Here is a 21,071-nt window from a genome sequence, read left to right as displayed (position 1 = left end):
GGAGTAAGTAGTCCGTTTAACATCCAATAATACAAACAATTGCTCTATACCAACCAATAGGTTTTGCAATGTAAAAATAAGTGATTAATATTTTCTTTTTCAGTACCATAGAAAACACAGACGTTCGAGGTTTGTAATCTACAACGACATTTATGGAGATAATCAATGATAGAAAATACGAGCTTTAAGAAGAATAGAGAAGATTTTAAGAAGAATATAAAAGATAATTAGTCCCACATTGAATAATTTTTCTTTCAGATAACATTTAAAATAGTTAGATAGTCAAGCTTTTAAAGTGTAACAATTGATTTTTACAATACAAACATATTGAACAAAATTTTAAAATTTCTTCACAATACACTGAAAATGAGATCTGATATCTGCCAAGTCAGTTCCGACCAATTTGTACTTATATCTAAATATAATTATTTTTATTTTTACTTAACAGTGTAATTAATTATATTTATTTACTCAATAATTTAAATTTAATTAAATTATAAATCAATTATGAATATACAAAAAAAAGTTATTTTGCCAAGTGAGTTGTTGAATTTTAGTATTAGATATTTTAGGCTCCTGTGAACATATGTATGAACATATCAACAAATTAAGTATAATGTATAGAATTTCTTGTGATATGAAATATTAGTTGTTTACGTGCACTACATGCATTATTATGATATATAGTGAATCTATATATTAATATAGATAATTTTAAATTTTATAAAATTATTAAAAATGTTTAAGTTAATTGATTAATAATTTATAAGACATATATGAAGACTGATTTTTTTTTTTCAGTTGTTTTATTATTTAGACAAAATTTAGAGAAGTTAATGAATTTTATGCTTGCTTACAATAATTGTATTTCTTTCAGAAAAAGTATAATTTAATTCATATACTTTGAATAAACAAGATGAATATCTCAGATTACTCAATAAAATTATTATTAAAATAATATAGATGGAAAAAGCATATATAATATTTAAAACATAAAAAATTTGATTAATTACTTACAATTAATTTGTGATTGATGTTTATAAATAATTAATTAGAATAAGTTATAATATTTATTCAGCAACACATAAAATTACTTGTTTTATAATTATAAAAAAAGAAAAAAAACTCCAGTAATCCCAACTGAGTTTGCCTGTTTGGCCCGCGGATTTGATATACCTTGACTATTCTAACCTTACAAGTTTTAGTATTTACATCACTATGAAACGGTCCAAGGGATGCTTCTCTTCCTCGTTTCGTTTTTACACGCGCATTATCCCCACTCGCCGCTTGCCCTTCTGCACATACACGGCTTCGCCGTCTCCCACCACCGCGATTTCTTCCTATTTCCCCCTTTCGCCTGCAACTCTCACTCCCTCTCCAGATCTCTGTTGCGCATTCTCTATCGATCCTGTTCAGACTCTTTCTTTTGTACTTTTGTATCTTTAGGTAAGTCGTATTCATCACTTAGGGTTGGACGTATCTTGGAAAGGTTTTGGCTTTCCGATTTTTTTTTTTTTCAATTTGCTTTATCTTGAGTGATATTTGGAATTGGAGATTGTTACTGACTTCATTTTCCAATACAAGTCAAGATATTAATTAAGGTCAGTTACTACTGAAATTCATCTTCCGATGCGAGTTTGGATTTGGTGGCCGAGTTGGCTGTGGAGATGGTGGCTGAAATTCAGCACCATATGCTTCAGGTGGTTTTGGTTGAAGTCGAAGCAAAAGAATTGCGTGTTTTCCTAAGTTTAGCCGCTAATATCTAAGGACACCCGTATAGAACTTTTGCTAAATTGTAGGGGCAATCCCGGCCTTCATTACTTTTCCTTTACCTTTTTGTTTAGGGAATTTTACTTCTGAATGCTTCGAAGAAGGGGAAAAGTTCAAGCTGGTTTTTTTCTCAGTCAAATCATTCCACAATAGGAATTTATTCGACTAGTTTTCTTTAGAGGAGAATTAGCAGGATCTTCGATGTTTTGACATCTGAATGCTTTTAGTTTTCTGTATTTTGATTAAAAACTATTGTTTCTATGTTTGATATAGAACTTTGGATGTTTAACATTTAGATATTTAGTTGATTGTTTTGCATTTTTAGGATCTTCAGCTGTTATGTCTTTAGCTTCTAAATGATCTTAGACACTGATAGACATTGCTGGGGTAGGGATGAAGAGCATCGTTGTGGAAATTGGAAGGGAGGAAAATCAGTTTCCTAACTGAGGAAGGGGAAGGGTGGGGAAAAGTTGTAATGGTTGGCAGGTCACATATAGAGATCAGATTTTGATGTAGGGGCAAATTAGGTTAGTTTGTCTACTTAGGGATTTAGAGATAAAAAAACTAGACATCATGCCTAGAGTTCTTAGGTATCACGCTTAAGATTTGATTGAATTGTACAATTAAGACTCCCAAGTAATCCTTCTTCAAGTAGGATTAAACTAAGAAATAGTAACACTAGTAAGATTAGAAACACTACTTCTATAAAGATAGAAAATACTAATCCTAGTAAGGTTAGAAATACTAATTATGATAAAGATGAAGATTAAAAACTAAAACACAAATAAACTAAAAAAACATAAAAATAACGTAGATAATAAGATTTTTTAATAGTAAATTACTAGTATACCTACGTGCCATCAGATTTTCCTTTTTGGGGTTGTTGAGCTTCTATCTCTCAAATTCAAGAATGAGGGTGCTTGTCTTATTTTTCTTTTACTCCAACCTAATTTTAATATAAACAACCATAATTTTTGCTTATGTTTCTAGCTTGAAGATTTATTTGAATGCCCACTGGAAATCCAGGTATCAAAAGAAAGCACATAGCTGCACATCAGTACCATTAGTTGAGCAGAAGTTCTGCAAGAGAGAGAAGAATGGCATCAGGATGGGGAATCACTGGAAACAAAGGTAGGTGCTATGATTTCTGGGTTGATTTCAGTGAATGCATGTCGACTTGCAGGGAACCCAAGGATTGTGCTCTCCTTCGTGAAGACTACCTTGAATGTCTCCATCATGCCAAGGAGGTATCTCTTTCTTCTCTACCTTTCCATTAATTTCTCAGTCAATAAGAATTTTTACTTTTTCTCTTTTAAATATGAGATATTTTTTATACTTGATCATGATTCCAGATTATGCTCTCCTCTGAGTGGTTTCAAAGCTTAATTACTTTGATATTTTCAAATCATACCATGAATTTGTCGACTTATGTGCCTATCAAGATAAATCTCTTTTGGATTGGCCTCCGCGATTTGAAGTTTAAAGGATCTCAGCTGTTGTAATCATTCTTGTTATGAATCCATTATATTAAGTGTGATCTATGAGCCTCATTTAAAGTGCTGAGTGGGTGATTGAAATTGGGTTTCAATTCCCTATATAACCAAAAGAATGATAATTTATTCTATCATGCCTGAACTGTTTAGCAGATTATTTTTTTCTTCATTATAATATCAGCCCAGCACCTTGTTTATAGCACAGTAAGTGGAATTTTGTCATTGATTCTAGCATGTGTTATTGCTTACTGCACGAATATGAAAAATGTTCTCCACTAAGAATCCAATTACTGCGTGGTTATTTTGAAGTGGTTACGGGCATATTATACTCTAAAGATATGAAAACTGGTTATTTCTTCTAGTTGGTGCTTGTATCTTGATTTCTTTCTCCAGCCTCAGGCCTTATTTTTCTTACATCACTTTTCTTTACAAAGTTGTGCTTGCGTGTTTGTCTCTTGGAGGGGATTCATCGAATAACCCTGCCATTTATTTGGTTTCATGGATGTTTGTGCATCAGTAGCTAGCTACTTGCACTGTTGCACATAGGATTGAAACTGGAATGAGTCAAGGCATGGCTTGACTTTATTAATTTTTTTTGTTTAGATAGAATCCTAAGATAGTGTCTTAACTAAAAGGAAATCCTATTTCTTGCAGGAACCCTTAGTTTCATAAAAAAACATACCCCCCACCTACCCGCCCCCGAAATATATCAAATTTCTAAACCAGTACTCATGACCATATATATAAAAAATAAATAACAGTTGTGACCTTGCATCAGTCTCCCTAGGGTTGTAAGAATTCCAGTATAATGAGAAAACATGATGCATTTCCTAGCTACCTGACAAGAGATCGACCAACATTGAATGTTGATTATGATAATAAGCTTCTCATGTCAAAAACTTTTTCAAGCACCTCCTTAGGCTTCTTGATGCAGAATGAAATGGCCGAGGTTTTTAAAATAAGTTTAGAATAATATCCCTTTTAGATATAGAATTTGTCGTAATAGTTCAGAGCCTATTATTATAATTCTTAGCATCAGAATTTTTTTTAATGCTTTAATCCTTATAAAGTCTCTTATTAGCATTTATACTGTAGTCATAGTTACCTTGGGTATAATTACTTTTGTATTGTATGTGTCATGGCAATTGAGGCTGTTTGGTCAAAGAATAATCTCTACCTTTAGTCTCATAGAAATTACGGTATGTCATATCTATATGACTATTGAATTGTTACATTGACGTCCATTTTTATCCATCTGGATATTTATTTCAGTTCCAGCGAAGAAATCGGATTTATAAAGAGGAGCAGCGTAAACTAAGAGCAGCAGCTCAAAAAACCAAAGACGGTGAAGATTTAGTTCATAATTCCCATTGACCATGATTCCTGTTTAGGACCTACAATTGTCGAAGCTCCATGAATAAAGAGTGCATGAAGTTTCTGAAAGTACTTGTGCTGCTTTCCTAACTTGTCTATTTTGTTGTCATTTTGGCTGAGATTGGAAGAACATGTTTTTCCTGCATTTATTTACTCTGCAGCTCGACGTAATAAGACAGACATGAGTTTTTTGCAGTAGCTGCAGGTCAGATATTGAATTGCTAGTTGAATTTGGTACCTACTATGAAAAAGCAACTTGATTTGGTGCATCCGCCAATTGAGTTTCGCGTAGTTGGTACTAATCTTTTTGGGTGCTCAAAAACTCGGTTGGTATCCCATAATGTCTTTTTATCTTTGAGCTCAATTGGTACCACCCTTAAACTTCTTGTGGTATTTCATTTACAGAATCATGGTCAGATTGAATACTAGTATTTATTAGATTTTCATTCTCTACTATGAAGATGATATAGTTTGAAAAATAATATAAATATAATTTTATGTTAACATAAAAAAAAAGAATTACCATGAAGAAATTATCATACCTTAAATTTTTGTAGATCTTCATTTATTTTTATGTTTACAAAATTAAATAGATAATTGTTATTGATTAAATAATATGGTATATTATAACATTTAAATTATAAACTTTTTACAAGTTATCCAAATAAAATTTCTAACAATTATTATAGTTCTTTTTATATTTAAGTTTTTAGATTAAATTTCTTCCCTGAGTGATGATTAAAATAATAAAATTTTTCACTTTAAAATAAAAAAAAAAAAATCTGTTAGCCAATTAATAGTTAAAATAATATTTTAAATAATTTTTCTTAGCCAGTTAATAACTAAAATAATTAAAAGTGAAGTTGATAGCAATCGTTGTAATTTTATTTGTTAGATTTTTTTTTACATATGTGTATAAAATAATTAAAATAATATTTAAGATAAAGTTTTTTAACTGATTAATGATTAAAATAATCAAAATTATAAATTTATTTTTTAAAAAATTAAGAATTCAGACAATATTCTTTTTATAGATATAATGAAAATGTGAAGGATTGAATATTAGTAACCTTGTGATAAGAAGAAGAGTTGAAGTGTTTTTGAGTTTAATTGGAGACTGGTTTGAAATAAAAATTTGTTGTAAGGAGTAAAATAGAATTTGTTTAAATATATTATATTTACTTAAATAACTGTCCCTTACAAAAGTAATAAAACTACAATAAAATAAATTATAAGAAGTAAATCTAAATTACCTCAAATCAAATACTGGGCTTTTACCATTACTTTCTTCTGCTTGGCCCATTACTTAAGCCCATTCTCCTTTTACCCTACAACTCATTGCTATAAATACTAATCTTTCCCCTCCCCAAAATTCCAGCTACAACCTCCATGAAACCCCCAAATTAAATCCCTCAGCCACCAAACTCTCACGCTTTATCATCCTCTACTTTATATTCCACAATCCGCGACGACGAACCCCCAGATCTTCATCCTCGATCTTCAAGCTCCGCTGCAACTTATCGTTTCCGGCCAGAAGCTTGCCAGAGACTGTCGCTTGCAACAGCGAGGTGTTCTTCCCTGCGAACCGGCAACACCCGAAGATCTGAATCTCAGCAGTTAGCAGCATCCTCATTCTCCTTCTCTTTAATCTACGTTCGTTTCTTACTCATTTGGTTTAATAGTATAATATCCCGGCTTAATTTGATTTCTCCTTGCGTTTCCTCTGTCTTCGTTACGTCTCCATGTGGAAACTTAAGCGTGTCGATTAACCATTAGATTTGTATCTTTGCACCTGATTTTTATGAGCTAAGCTTGGGAGTTAATTTTTTGACTTGTTGAAATGTTTGTATCATATGATTTCTTTATTTTCGTCTAACATTCTTGCTTTTGTCTTTGATGTGAGACTTAAGTTGACATTCAGTATAGATTTTCTCATTCGGTGTAGATTTCCTCTGCTTATACTGCTTCTTACATGTCTGCTATGGCCTATGGTGTTGGCATAAATTGTGGGCTAGATTGACGAGTTCAAAGTTCGTAAAAATTTTACTAACTTCGTGCACTTTTCTTCGGAGAAAATGAATCTTCCATGGTGCCCGTACATATAGTGCTAGGTGTTTCCTTATACGAGCAATTATTGCGTCCAAAATTTGTTCCGTAATGACTTTCTTGAACAAGTTAAGTTATACCAGAAAGTTGAAATTAAAAAACCTTGCTGTTAGAGATGTTAAAAACATTTTTAACAATCAGCAATTCCTAAAGTGATTCTATTTCAAATTAACATACTTATTTAGTATGGATGCTTATCCTTTTTTTTTTTTTTTCGTAGACAATACTTATAATTTATAGTGTCATTTTGTGGTGGAATTTCAATTTCTGATTCATAGAATTTACAACACACTTTTATGTTTCATTAAAATTTACAACACACTTGATTGATTTAATTCTTAATGTAACTTATGGAACAGATTGGAGGCGTGTCACTATATGTCTTTCTCTTATACTTAAAGTTAGAAGAGGACAAAATAATTTTATCCTCTATTGAAATGTGTTATTGCTACATATACTTCAACGAAAAACATGAAAATAGAAGCTTCTTTTCTTCACCCTTTTTTGGTCTTTTTTAATAAATAAAATAAAGTTTAAATGCTTATAATTAGATGAATTTTATATCTTTATCTATTTATTCTGTTTATTATACACAGATACCTGTCAAACTATTGTAAGAGTCTATTGATTTTAGATGGACTTCTGTTTTATCAGGAAGGATGAGCAGCCGTTCGAGCAGAACTCTCTATGTTGGGAATCTCCCTGGTGATATTCGAGAGAGTGAAATAGAGGATTTGTTTATTAAGGTGATGAACAATTTCTGCTGTGATAATGACTCTTATTGGAGACCAATATGGTTTGTGTTTCTTGCACTCAATGTTGATACTATGTTAATATTTTTTTCGTAATATCAACCAATTTGAACATCACAATAAAATCATGTGTTCTTCTGATGAAAACTTGACGTTTTTGCTGTTTTTTCCCTTGGTTACAACCCTTTATTTTTCTGGTTCTTTGTGTCTGCTAATCCAAATTTGAAACTAAGTTGTCAATACCTTGACTTATGAGTGGCTGACAGAGCCTAGAGTTAGTTAGCCAGAGACAAAGAGAAGGAAAGAAGAGAAGGAGAGGAGAGGGAATGAAGGAAGAGGAAAAGGGGAAGTAAAGAGAATAAGGGTGATAAAGGAAATTCTTAAAGTTTTCTTATATATCCTTCTGGATTACATTCTAGCTATGTATATATAGTCGATAATAATGCCAAGAAAGGAGAAGTAAAGAGAATAAGGGTGATAAAGGAAATTCTTAAAGTTTTCTTATATATCCTTCTGGATTACATTCTAGCTATGTATATATAGTCGATAATAATGCCAAGCCAGGTGGCAACTGTAATATTTCTACCCTAGTGGACTGCCGATTACCCAGTACTTCTACCGCTCCACTAGTGCCATGCAACAAAAAGGACATAACAGAAAACTAAGGCAAAAAAAAAGAATGAAAAACAATAACAGAATTTCAAATTTCCTTCCTAATTCCCACCTTTGTGCTGGTTTCTGACATAAATTTACTTCATAATCTTTTGTACATGGGTGATGCCCCCTTGGCGCTGACATATTAATATACCTACTACACTTGTCTAAAAAAATGTTTACTTCATAACAAGGCTTGCCCTGTGAAATACACCTGTTTTTTAATGACACTTAATTACAAGGACATTAGGGGTGTGTTTAGTTATGGAAAATGTTTTTCATATTCTATTTTTAGGTTGAAACATTATTGTTTTATGTTTCCTTGGAACACAGTAGAAAATATGTTTAATTGCTAATATTGGGAAGGATACTTCTTTTTTTAGAAATTGAAACTAATACTGCTCTCAGAGAACAAAAAAATAATACAGGTGATGAAGGATGTGAAAAGGCAGAGTTCTTGTACAACAGTAACTTTATCTCATGGAAGTGAAAGGAAGGGAAAAGTTCTGTTTCAATTTAATGGAAACCGTGGAAACTAACTCCTAGAATTCTATTTTGATCTGTTGGAAAACCTTGTTTTCATCTATAAAGCAATTTCTATCAGCAAAATCTGAGTATCTTTGACAAGTTGCAAAAAAAGACCCATGCCCCAATCTTTCAAGATTTTAGAACAAGAAGTTAGAACTCACCTCCAGTTATCCGAGGTCTGTTCCAATGCTGTTTAACCACCTCCGAGCTCTCTAATAGCAAATCCTGTATATGCCTTCTTACAATTTTGACCCTTGCCATTTTATCCAAACTAGAGCTGAAACCCTGCCACTTGTGACTTAGCTCACCAGACAGAGACTTTTCCTACATAGTAAGATTGAACTCACTAGCTTGATGAATCCATTGTGCTAGTATCTTTCATGTATCGGTGTATGCACTAGCTGGCAAAGTATTTTGCATGTCATTTCTCTCTTTTTATATCTACTTTGCATAGATGTTGACTGGCTGTCCTTTTGTTGACTTTTTTAATTTCTTTTTGGTTTGTTTTGTTTTGTTTTTAACTTTTTTTTCACATTTTTTGAGGATTCCAACTCCTCTGATGTACTCTTTTTCTTCCTTTAGAATAATGTTTATTTCTTTTCATTAGAAAGTTACTTACAAGCCCAGCTTTGCTGTTTGATATTTACAGTTTGCTTATTAATTAGTTTACATATTTTATGTGCATGGAAGAAAATTTGTATATATAGTTTGAGTGTAAATTTGCTTGATGTTCCCAATGGTATCTGTTTTCTGAATGCAGTATGGACCTATAACTACCATTGACCTGAAGATCCCGCCAAGGCCCCCGGGCTATGCATTTGTTGAGGTGAGTACAAATATGCCTTATGCAGTTTACTGTACTTTCCTATTCATAGTATTGCCTCTCCCATCCTCTCAACTACTGTTTTACCAAGAAAAATAGTGCAGTTGGGAAAAAAACAGTTTTAAATACCCCCTGCCGAAATCGAATTATGTTTGTTTCAAGCAATTATTTATTATAGTTTGCAGAAGCTAGGGATGCTGAAGATGCAATTCGTGGTCGCGATGGCTATGATTTTGATGGGCATCGGCTACGGGTTAGTTAATCTTTTAGATGCACACATCAGCCTGTACTGTTTAGTAGTTGTGGTACTTCAGTATTTATATTTGCACCGCACCTTCGTTGATTATAGGTGGAGCTTGCACATGGTGGTCGTGGGCGTTCATCAATAGATCGTCACAGTAGTTATGGTGGTGGTCGTGGACGTGGACCATCCAGACGCTCCGATTATCGTGGTGTGTAATTAATTATTATATATATTGCACTATTCTATGCTGTCTGCCTATGGTAGATCTTTAACATTAAGTTGCTGTTATTCAGTGTTAGTTACAGGGTTACCTTCTTCAGCTTCGTGGCAAGACCTTAAGGTGAGCATCTAAACATTTTCGTGCATATTTTCTAATTATGTTTCATTCCTCTTCCTTCCTCCATCTCTACATCAGTAATATGTTGTTGCAGCTGTGCATTCTCTTTTAACTTTTTAACTTTCCAATTTCTATTTATCTTGATGTCAAGTACTTTTGTACAGGATCATATGCGCCAAGCAGGGGATGTCTGTTTTTCCCAAGTCTTCCGTGATGGTAGTGGTAAGCCTTAATATGTTATAAAGAGGAAACTGTTTTTAAATTTAACTAGGAAGCATGATCTTCAGTTACTTACTTGATATCCTACTCTCATATTGCAAAGGTGTTTTTAAATTTAAAAGCATGCATAGACATTGTTTTAACATGTTGGGATTTATGGATTTTTTAAAAACTTTAGGGACAACAGGAATTGTGGACTACACAAACTATGAAGATATGAAATATGCAGTAAGTTTTATCAACATCGTTCTCATATCTGGCAGTTTTGATTTTATGTGGGTGAAGTTTGTTATTTGTATCCTTATTGGTGAAATTTTGTGGCTTTCAACTACAGATAAAAAAGCTTGATGACTCCGAGTTTCGAAATGCATTTTCTCGAGCATATGTTCGGGTATGATTAAAATACTGCAGTCTGAGAATTGAAAATTTCTCTACTATAACTATAATGATTATTGTTATTTTATCCAACTTGCATATAGGTCAGGGAATATGATTCGAGGCGAGACTACTCTAGGAGTCCTAGTCGTGGTCGATCCTACTCAAAAGGTCGGAGTGAAAGCCGCAGCCGCAGCCGCAGTCGTGGTCGAAGTTATAGTCGGAGCAGGAGCAAGAGGTTAGTTCATGTCATTTAAATTTCACCTGTAGTTTGTGATTGGAGTCATTGTTTGTTAACCCTGAACTAAACGCAGCAAATCCCCGAAAGCCAAATCTTCGCGTCGCACACCAGCCAGGTCTAGATCAAGGACTGCTTCGCCTCGTTCGCGGTCGCGTTCACGTAGTCTGTCTAGGTATGCATTTTTCGCTTCTGTTTGTAGGTGAAAATGATAGTTTATATTTGGTGAATGGCTGGATGTTTAAATGCATTATTTATGCTAACCTGGGAGATATGCTAAAGTATTCTATTTCAGGATGTTGGGGGCATTCCTTTAAAGTTTAAAATTTATCAACTATATTTTAACGAATAACTACTCTGAACAATGAAAATACTAGCAGGAAACTTGTACCTAAAATAAGAAATACCAAGCCTGTCATTCTACAAGTGGTTCTCATGATAGTTTAAAGTATTAAAGAAAACATTGTCTGCACAACCTCTGTGTTTTGGAAGTGAGATTCAACTTGTTAAAAATGCTGTTGGAACTCAAGTAAAAGGGTTAGCAGGATATTTGGTTTTCATCCAGTTTCAGTTATTCCAATGCAAAAGCAGTTCATGCTTTTCTTTCTTGGAACCTTCATTATTTGTTTGTTGGTTGAGTGCCTGACACCCATTCATGTCTCTTTAAAAAGCCTGAAACCCATTCATGTCTCTTTAAAAAGCCTTTTGACTTTTATGCTGCAAAAGTTGATTGCTGAGTTAAGTTGCGCAGGCCTGTAACCCAAGTGTGGGCAACAAGTGAAGGGACGTTGGGTTGGCATGTTGGATTGGTCTATGTGTAGCATTTCAAAAAAAAAATTAATGAATAAGGATCTCTTTTATGTTTAATTGTACGTGGGATGAAGAATTGTGGGACTGGGGGCGTCCTCTCGCATTAGTATAAACAGCTAGTGGTTTTGGGCTCTATATCAAGTTGTCCAATATCTGAACTGTTACCCTTTCAACTTGTGTTTGTTGGGATGATAATCTGCATGCTCATTTTTCTGAAGAATAATCTAGATGCCCGTTTCTTAAAAGAATAATCTGCATACCCCATATTATGTCACCGTAATTGACAACATGATGCAGATTACTAATGGGCTACTGATAGGAATCATAGAACTTGAAAGGATATAAACCATCCAATAGAAGGACAGAACATAACTGTCCGGTACTGAAATTGTCAAAGTGAAGCCTCCAGAAAATGAGAATCATATCAATGTGTATTTCTAGAAAAACGAACTTTCTATAGAAAATTGGATGTAAAAGGGGTTGTATTCTAGTTGAAGTTTATGCACTTTGTCCAGGATGAGTCTCTCTGTTTCCATTAGTCTGAACTTGGATTTGGCAAAAACTTTTCTATCCTTCCATGTTAAGAATCTGGCTGATGATTTGACTTCAAGCATTGATCAGTTTGAAACTTTTGGCTTTTCAGATATTCTGCATTTATTACCATATATCATGCTGTAGGCTATCTACTGTGTTCACAAAATGTTATTTGATTGTGTACTAGAGTTGTAAACGCACTCTTTAATTAGTAAAGCCGGTCAATTGGGGTATCAAAATATTCTGTAGCAGCATTGCACTTTCTTCATGTGGTAGTTACTGTAGAAACTCAGCTTTGATACCATGCTTTTTTTGTTCAATTAAGGGATATCTAAGGAAACAGTCTGGAGTGCCAAACACTCCTGCCAAACACTCTTCACCTTTTCCCTCTTGTGTGAAAATTGGTTTCTTTGTTTGTTCTCTCTCTTTTTTTTTTTGAGAGGAGGCTTGTTTGTTTTCTTAGATATGGATATATGCAGCGAACTGGGGATTGGATATTAGTGTCTTGATGGGATGTGGTTCAGTTGCATTCAACTCTTTTGGTTTTGGAGGTATGCTGTTTTTTAGATGGGCAGCTTTGGAAACCTTCATGGTGTCTCTTTGTTCTAATTTATTTAGCATTGCAAATGTCCATGGGTGCTAGATTGGGCACAAGGGAGACAAATGGACTGCAATAATAGAGCTGGATTTCAGTGAACTAAGTGCCATTGGGACCCTGGAGTCACCATCAATGAACGGTAAAAACAATTCATTATCTGCTCCAACAGCTGTCAAAGCTATAATAGGGTGTGCTACATCAATTGTATGTGGATTCAGTGGTACAGTTGGGGAGCTTGTTCCACTCCTGTCCCACTAGTGTCAAAAAATCACCATGATTACTAAGTCTGCCTTTTTGATATGGGTACTGGATGCTGGTTGGTTTACATATGGGCATATTTTATTCTCGGAACTGCTAAAGCGATTGTCTTTTTATCTCTTTTGAATATGGTATCTCTAACGTGGAAGAGGCATCAAGGCACTTGGTGAGAGTTGTTAAAAGGAACGTGTGGATTTTAAAATTTGCATTTGTTTCTGGAACTTTTGCAGATCTCGATCAAGATCCAGATCTCCCCTGCCTTCTGTAAGTGATTTCTCATTTAAATTTAGTAAACTATTCATAAAGCCTTTGATTGATCCAAAAATTGTTTGTTACTGCTCCATTTTGGTGGTCACTCTTTTAATCTGTTTATTTGAGCAATTCAAGTTTTCAGATTGTTGGAGTAGAGCTAAATTTTTGTTTCCCGACTTTAGAGAAAACAAAGATGGCTTGAATCTTGGTTTCATTTCTTACTTTTGGTAAGAGCGTGACAAATTGTCATGCTTTAAAATGGATTTTAGCTCGCCATTTGAATGTTCTCATTTTCTCTTATGAGCCAATAGGCGGACTGGTCATGATCAGTCAAACCTTGGCATATTCATATTCATTTTATGTCAATGTTGCAATTTTGCAGCGTCAGAAAGGAGCCAGTAAAAGCCCCAAAAAGAGAAGTTTGAGCAGGAGCCCTAGTGGTAGCAGGAGCAGGAGCAAGAGTTTGTCCCGGTATAAATTTACATATTCTATATGTTAGATTTGAGTGCCATATAGAATTTTTGATGAGTAGATTTCTTTTTGTTGGCAAATTATGATTATATCAGAATGGAAAATTATTTTTCAGGTGAAAGTTGATATCCTACCCGCCATTAATTCGGAAAGTGCTCTATGTGGGTAAAAATTAGTGCTGATGAAGGTACCCTGGGAAGTTCTGGAGGAGGTTTTACTTTTAGTGTTGGGGGACATACTATTGTGAGTAGTAGGTAGTAAGATCCTTGATTTGGAGTAGACTAGTCATACTGTGGTTTGTGGTTATGGATGGACTTCAAGCAATGTGTGTTTCATTGCTTCAACTTCGAGTAGGTTCTTTCGTAAACATGTTCATGTGGATTGTTTATATCGGTTCTCTTTCGTGGATTTATATTTGCATCGATTCTTGTTCTAATACTCAGTGACTACCAATTTCGAGTCTTGTCATCACACTTCAAAACTCTTTACTGTCCTGTTGGTTATTTCTTGTTTAATTTCTAATTTGTAGCTTTTTTACTAGTGTTAATGGTATATGGATAAGATGAGATAAGTTATGTTTTGAGTTACTTCTGCTTTGATATTAGAATCGCATCGCTCACCCACACATTGAATTTATTTGGAATGGAGATTCAAATTTCAGTTAGATGGAAAGATGGATGCCCTGAATGTACGTGAACGTAAACAATGCTCAAGCTTTATTATTATTATTTTATTAAGATGCTTAAACTTTTTTATTTTATTCATTTTGAAGTGCATAAAGAAATTATCTTTTATTCAGATAAGTGTTTAATATTTTTATTTTGAGTAATTTAGAGTTGAAATCTCTTTTAGTCTGTCATATACTCACAGTTGTAATTTAATTTAGTATTTGTAAGTTATACATGATAATATATAATAAAAAAAAATTGAAAAATAAGAAATCGTTGTTCCTTTCGTTACTCTTTATTTTATAGAAATAATTTTGATTAAAGACGTTTTAGGCGGAACCTAGAATGGACAGGAACAATAATTATAATTTTGTTTATGACTGTGCGATTAATTTTATTTTATATATGTTGTGTTTCTATATTATTTTAGTATGTATATTTAATATTATTAACTAAGATCATCATTTTTAAGTAAATAAAATAGTAGATATTAGATGCCTAATTAAATATAGTAACATTATTAACTGAGATCAGTATTTACGTAAACAACAAATTAAAAAATCGAAAGAATTAATTAACCAAATTTACCCCTGGCAATCGCATTCTAAATTTTTACAGGAACGAGTACTTTTTATTTTTATTCCTTTTTTTGAGAATCTTAAAGTTAAACTCCCGGTGCCCTTATTCGTTGGTTTCGTAGATTAAGAACCTTTATGCATATATAAATATGTTTGCGAGGAATAATAAATCTATACAGTCACTGAGTGTCATGTCACACCTACCATTTCATGCTTAACGATCTAATCACTAATTGGTCGGCAAGATTGTATAATTAATTATATATTTTTTTTTTCTCCTGTGAAATTAAGTTATTTATACATATAATTAATTATCCCACATGCAGTCTGATTTGAATTGATAATTATCGACGTACTTGTTTATTTTAAGTAATCCATTTGTTGTTTTGCAATCAAGTCATGGATCAAAATTAATTAGTTCTCTTTCAATAGATGAATAAATAAATAAATATTTGTTGCAAGTTGAGAATAAAGACATTTTAGGTAGAATCTATTATATCATTATATTTATACGTATACTGAATTATGAAATTAAATTAGCCTTCTTCATGCGGTTGGTCAATGATTTTGGTTATTAAAGTATAATTCTCACCTTAATTTAAATTATATACCATCTTGGCCTACCTTTAATTATTAGTAACCATCCTCCTCCTTCTTCCGGCGTCTTATTATTATTATTATTATTATTTATGTGTATCATTACGTTGAGCAAAATTCTAAATACCAATATGCTAAAAATTAATGTTGAAACATATAAATAAATAAATAAACAAATCTTTTTTTTTTTTTTTGGCTTCAAAAAAAGGTACAAGTATATACGTACATGTGTATATACAATTGCATTCGAGACAGAATATTTTATATGATCAATAGGTTGCGGTTCAAGGCAGAGTACTCCATAGGCCAAAAGAACAAGGAAGTCCAGGTAAGATAAGATAAGATGGTTCGATGAAAAGCTGGCAAAATTGTCATAAAACATCTACTGATGAATAAGTTCCTCCACTAAGTACTGGTTTTTTCACCTTCAATAACTGTACAATTACTTTTATGTGTTCTAATTATCACACCACTTACTTACACGTGTATATATAGTCACCAGTAATTGCAGAGCTTTGAGTATGAGGACAGAGATACATGATTTTTACAAGTTAAGGTAAATTATTTGGGGAAAGGGTCAGAGTTTGTTTCTATAATTAATGTGCAGTAATAATGGAGTCCTATATATTGAAACAAAATTCACTTCCCAACTATTTAAATAAATAATTTATATATTTATTTTTATACTTATATATCACCTTTTTTTTATTAAGTTATGATTAATACAAGTATTTTACTTAATTAATTAATAAACGTACGAATTTAATTAACTGAAATGATTATTAAAATTTTTGAAAGTTCAAGCTGTTAATAAAAACATGCAGAGATTTATATTCAGAAACATTTATTGGAACCTAAAATGTGTCAAGATACTTTGATGCACTCAAAGGCTATATGTGTGTGTGTGTGTGTGTGTATATATATATTATATATTATATATTATATATGATGAGGTGAGGTGAGGTGCATGAAAGAAGGTTTAAGAAGCAAAACCATGAATTTCTTTAACAAAAATTATAAATTGAACTCTACCTCCTATAGAGAGTGTGATTGTTTGTATATTTTTTCAACATCAGTATAGTTTATATATGTATATATACATCTTGGATTTCGAAAGATCATTTAGGGGCCCTTGATTGTACGTACGTAACACATCAAAATGACCCATTATACTAAAAAGAATATTTATTAATTATTTTGTGATCATAATTTTATAAGTAATTTTTTTATTTGATTTCCATGTTTGAATTTCAGCATTGCTGACTTAACCCAGTCAAGATTATTATTATTATTATTTTTCTTGGCTTTTTATTTGAGAAAAATATTTGTTGGTTTCATGCAATGATCCAACCAATACGTTAAGCAGGAGGCTTGTCACTTCTCTTATAATTTGGTTCCAGAACTCTTATAATTCATTTATTAAGCTCAAAATATGATTAATTAACTCTCTCACCTCCCCACAACATATATATATATATATATATATATATGTACACATTCATACCAGGCTTAAAAAAATTAGAAGAAAAATTCTCATAATCTAATTCTAAGAGAGTCAAAACTTTTAATTACTATTACTTCGAGATTTTAATTACCAAGTATAACTATATTAAGACGTGACGTAATCGCAAGAATAATGCGTATTAAGGTTGAGGAAGCTTGGGGAAAGTCTAAAATTAGACTAATTAAACTTGACGTGATAACGAAGGAAAAACCAAAAGATTCTAAAACACATACAAGAAAAGTAATGAAAATCAACCCCTTGTATTTTAATTAAATTAAATAATTTTTTATTTCCTAACCAGGAAAAATGAGAATGATTATAACGTTTTGATAGAGTCATAGAGAAAATTAACAAATTAATTAGTTAACAAAATAATATTATATACATACATGCATATGTATATGTAAGTATACACAATATAAGAAAATGACAGAATAATCACCAAATGAATTATCATCAACATGCTCGTATTAAAATATATAAATTAAACTTGTCTTTGTCAAACTTCACAAGTGTTTTTTTGTCTAATTTCTCTGAAATTATTAATATTCTATTGCACCCCCCACTAGAATATTATCAATACATATATATATATATATATATATATATACACACACGTGTGTGTAGGTAAACACACACACACATACTCTTATGCATATATAACTATGTTTTCAAGAAAAATTATGTTCTCATCTTAAGTAGTTTGGATTGATTGTAAACGTGGATATAATATATGAAAGTTATAAAATAATATTAATTTAAGACGTTAATAATTATTTATAAAATAAATTTAAAATTAAATAACCGGAGTATTGAATAATAAAAAATCATATAATTTAAATTTTAAGTATGAAAAACATAATTTTACCCAATTTCTTTTTAAATCTAGAGTAAACCTAACTAATAATTAACTTAAGTAGCTAGACTAGATCGAAATTATCAAAGATTGTCGTTCAATAATAGCTAGAGGAAACTGATTATCTGCTGTATGTATGTATATATATATATATATATATGTATGTATATTTAATTAATAGGTAGCCTGTTATATATATATACACATATATAATAGTTTTCTTCGTGCATGTATACTACCAAATGTTTGACAGTTGCTTGAATGGGACCTCCTCTAGAAATCGCCATTAATAAATATAAATATATAAATCCATATTAACAGTGACTGACTGTGTTATATATCAAAAACCCAGCTAAAAACCAACAAGGTAACTTCATTGCTAGCTACAAAACAACTCTTTGCAAAATACTCAACTCTCCTCAAAAGCTAGCGCCAAAACTTTTCCTCTTCAGCTTTTTTCTATTCCTTTAAGATTCTCCACTTCCTTTCGTCCATTACATTCAATTTATATATCTATCTTCCTACATATATATACACACACATATATACGAACAGAGAGATATATACAGTACTCTCCTTCTTGTGTATGTGTGTATAAATGTTAATTAGTCCCAAGTTACCCTCATTCTAGGTAGCTGACCTTCTTACTTATATATACCGGAGTAGCTGTACGATGGAGCAATCTCAGTATAACTGGTTTTTCATGAGAAGCAGACATATTCTGAAGTCCACCCATTTTCAAGCTTTAGCAGATTCATGGGAAGAGAAAGCTTTTGCAGAAGATGCAGCAGCTGCCAGGTCTACGGGCGGGTGTATATGGCCGCCGAGATCTTATTCCTGCAGTTTTTGCAGGAGAGAGTTCAGGTCAGCTCAAGCCCTAGGTGGTCACATGAATGTCCACAGAAGAGACCGAGCTAAGCTTAAACAATCACTCACTGCCAACAACATGAATAATCCATTGAATAATGATTCATTGGAACCACCTCAAACTACTCTTTCTCCGTCTAGGGTTTCTGCAACTGATCATAATCATCATCATCATCCTCTAGGGTTTCAGCTAATCTGTCCAGTAGTTGGTAATGATTCCCCATCTGGGTCAGATTCTGGGGCAAAAGGGTCTACCCAAAACATCTCAGATTCATCAATGGAAAATACTCCAAGTGATCATAACCAAACAGATTCTATTCACATCATGGGTTATAGTACTCGTGTTGAGACTGATCTTTCCATGGGGCTGAATTCTGTGTTTGGTCAAAATCCAGCAACTGGGTCTTGTTATGGTGATGATGATGGAGCTGATCATATGACGATGATGATCGGCTGCAAAAGGCATAAGAGTATGAGTACTAGTACAAGATCTGTGTCGCCATTGTTGAAAATTTCAGATGAGAAGCTGTGCAGTTTGCTGAAGATGGATGTTTATGGAGGAGGGAAAGGTAACGCCATGAATGAGTTGGATCTGGAGCTGAGGCTTGGCGGTGCAGTACCAAAAGTTAAGTAGGAGAAGTTGATGATAGAGATTTATTACAAGCTGTTAGCTAGCTAGCTTTGAGGTACTTTTAGGAGACAAGACAGTTTGGTTATTCATCAATGATTTTGTTTTCTACTTATCTCTCTCTCTCTCTCTCTCTCTCTCTCTCTCTCTCTCTCTCTCTCTCTCTCTCTCTCTCTCTCTCTCTCTCTTGCTACTTTTCTTTGATCTTATGCAAGACAGGCGTATATCTATATACACACATATAGCCTTCTTGTACACTCAAAATCTGATCAATAGCATTGAAAGCTTAATCTTTTTAAAAGATCTTATATGTCTATTGTGTGTGTGTGTGTGTGCGTACATACATAGATATATATATTATGATATTATTTATGTATATATGTCCTTATTCTTTCTCTTTAACTTTATCTTTATGTTTTACTTTTTGTATGAGTTTTCACTGTCTTTCACTTGATCGGTTGCTGCATGTCATGAAACACTGGGAAACAAGAAGAGACAACTGATAGAAATTACAAAACTAAAAAGTATATGTGTATGCAGTATATATAAACACATCAAAACCCACATGTATAATATATGGATATGTGTATATATGTAACCACCAATGATTAATTCAATTCTCTCCATTAGAGAATAATGGTTAAATGAAAAATAATATTCATTTGATGAACGGACCTGGATGACAAGTAGCATGGATAAATTGCTGCAAAATTTTATATGTTTTATAATAATTTTATGTAATAATCAAATAAATGTACAATATTGTTATAATAATAAAATCAGCAATAACTCTTCAATTTTAGAATATTTTCACCTACAAAATTAATAAATTAAACGACAAATTAAGGTAATTTGTAACTCTACTAGAGTCGGTTAATAAATTACTAAATTTTGTAAATTACCACATGAAATTACTGTTTTTTTTTTACAAAAAAATAAAAAAAAGGGGCAGTAATTTAGTACTAATTTTACTACCACTAGTTAACTGCAGGTTCTGAGCTGAAAAACATAGAGAGATGTGTCGTCAGTTTTACTGCGGAATTTTAGAGGTGCATAAACACAGTAAAAATTAAGTCAGAACAGGTTACGAAGAGGATTATCACAAAAGGAATTCAGTTTTTACTACAACCCACAATAATTTGTACAAAATCAATCAAACTTATCTGCTGTAAGTTTCATAAATTTACCTTTTCTGGTTTTTTTTTTTTTTAAAAAAAAGATGATTAAGTTCTGATAAGTGTTTATGTAATTAATTACTACATAGAAGAAAATTTAATCATATATTAATCCCATTGTTAATTAAAATTTATTAATCTCCATCATTTCTTTATTTATTTTCTCATAAATCCAAAATTTCTCTTCTCTTCTGTTCTTGTCTCCACATCTCTACAAAAACTAAAACTCCAAAACACTCTGCCAACTCCCAATTTATATAATATTGCAATTAATTCTTAATTTTCTTATACACCACATATCATTAATGACGTCATAAATTATTATTATTATTTTACTATATGAATATTCTTGAGCACCCAAT

The 21,071-nt window shown here is 32.3% G+C and overlaps 3 protein-coding genes across 6 annotated transcripts; all 3 read left to right on the top strand.

Annotated features, from left to right (window-relative positions):
* The first annotated feature begins 1,234 nt into the window (after positions 1 to 1,234).
* Positions 1,235 to 5,083, top strand: LOC110819217 (NADH dehydrogenase [ubiquinone] iron-sulfur protein 5-B). The gene is made up of 3 exons (XM_022048340.2): positions 1,235 to 1,446; positions 2,797 to 3,017; positions 4,536 to 5,083. The coding sequence occupies exons 2-3, from the start codon at positions 2,868 to 2,870 to the stop codon at positions 4,635 to 4,637; spliced, it is 252 nt and encodes an 83-aa protein (XP_021904032.1). The 5' UTR covers positions 1,235 to 1,446; positions 2,797 to 2,867; the 3' UTR covers positions 4,638 to 5,083.
* Positions 5,084 to 6,000: 917 nt separating this feature from the next.
* Positions 6,001 to 14,299, top strand: LOC110819215 (serine/arginine-rich-splicing factor SR34-like). 4 transcript variants are annotated; one of them, XR_015816850.1, is made up of 14 exons: positions 6,001 to 6,290; positions 7,398 to 7,489; positions 9,438 to 9,503; positions 9,679 to 9,753; positions 9,850 to 9,952; positions 10,038 to 10,084; positions 10,246 to 10,303; positions 10,479 to 10,528; positions 10,635 to 10,691; positions 10,780 to 10,913; positions 10,990 to 11,088; positions 12,721 to 12,808; positions 12,901 to 12,994; positions 13,344 to 13,377. XR_015816850.1 is itself a non-coding variant. In XM_022048338.2 (14 exons), exons 2-14 carry the CDS (start codon positions 7,403 to 7,405, stop codon positions 13,953 to 13,955), a joined length of 903 nt encoding a protein of 300 aa, XP_021904030.1. In that variant the 5' UTR covers positions 6,001 to 6,253; positions 7,398 to 7,402; the 3' UTR covers positions 13,956 to 14,299. The 4 variants fall into 4 exon arrangements, 3 of the variants coding, with proteins under 3 accessions (XP_021904030.1, XP_021904029.1, XP_088069027.1); XM_022048338.2 differs by lacking the exons at positions 12,721 to 12,808; positions 12,901 to 12,994 and adding exons at positions 13,748 to 13,836; positions 13,952 to 14,299 and having other exon boundaries at positions 6,001 to 6,253; XM_022048337.2 differs by lacking the exons at positions 12,721 to 12,808; positions 12,901 to 12,994 and adding exons at positions 13,748 to 13,836; positions 13,952 to 14,299.
* A 4,413-nt stretch (positions 14,300 to 18,712) lies between these two features.
* LOC110819257 (zinc finger protein 10-like) lies at positions 18,713 to 19,540 on the top strand. Its single transcript, XM_022048381.1, has one exon. The coding sequence runs from the start codon at positions 18,713 to 18,715 to the stop codon at positions 19,538 to 19,540; it is 828 nt and encodes a 275-aa protein (XP_021904073.1).
* The last annotated feature ends 1,531 nt before the right edge of the window (positions 19,541 to 21,071 follow it).

Source organism: Carica papaya, chromosome 2 (genome assembly GCF_054855325.1).
Source record: "Carica papaya isolate Zhongbai chromosome 2, ASM5485532v1, whole genome shotgun sequence".
Taxonomy (NCBI): domain Eukaryota; kingdom Viridiplantae; phylum Streptophyta; class Magnoliopsida; order Brassicales; family Caricaceae; genus Carica; species Carica papaya.
The sequence above is the reverse complement of the archived record's forward strand: the minus strand, read 5'-3'. Positions and strand labels throughout refer to the sequence as shown.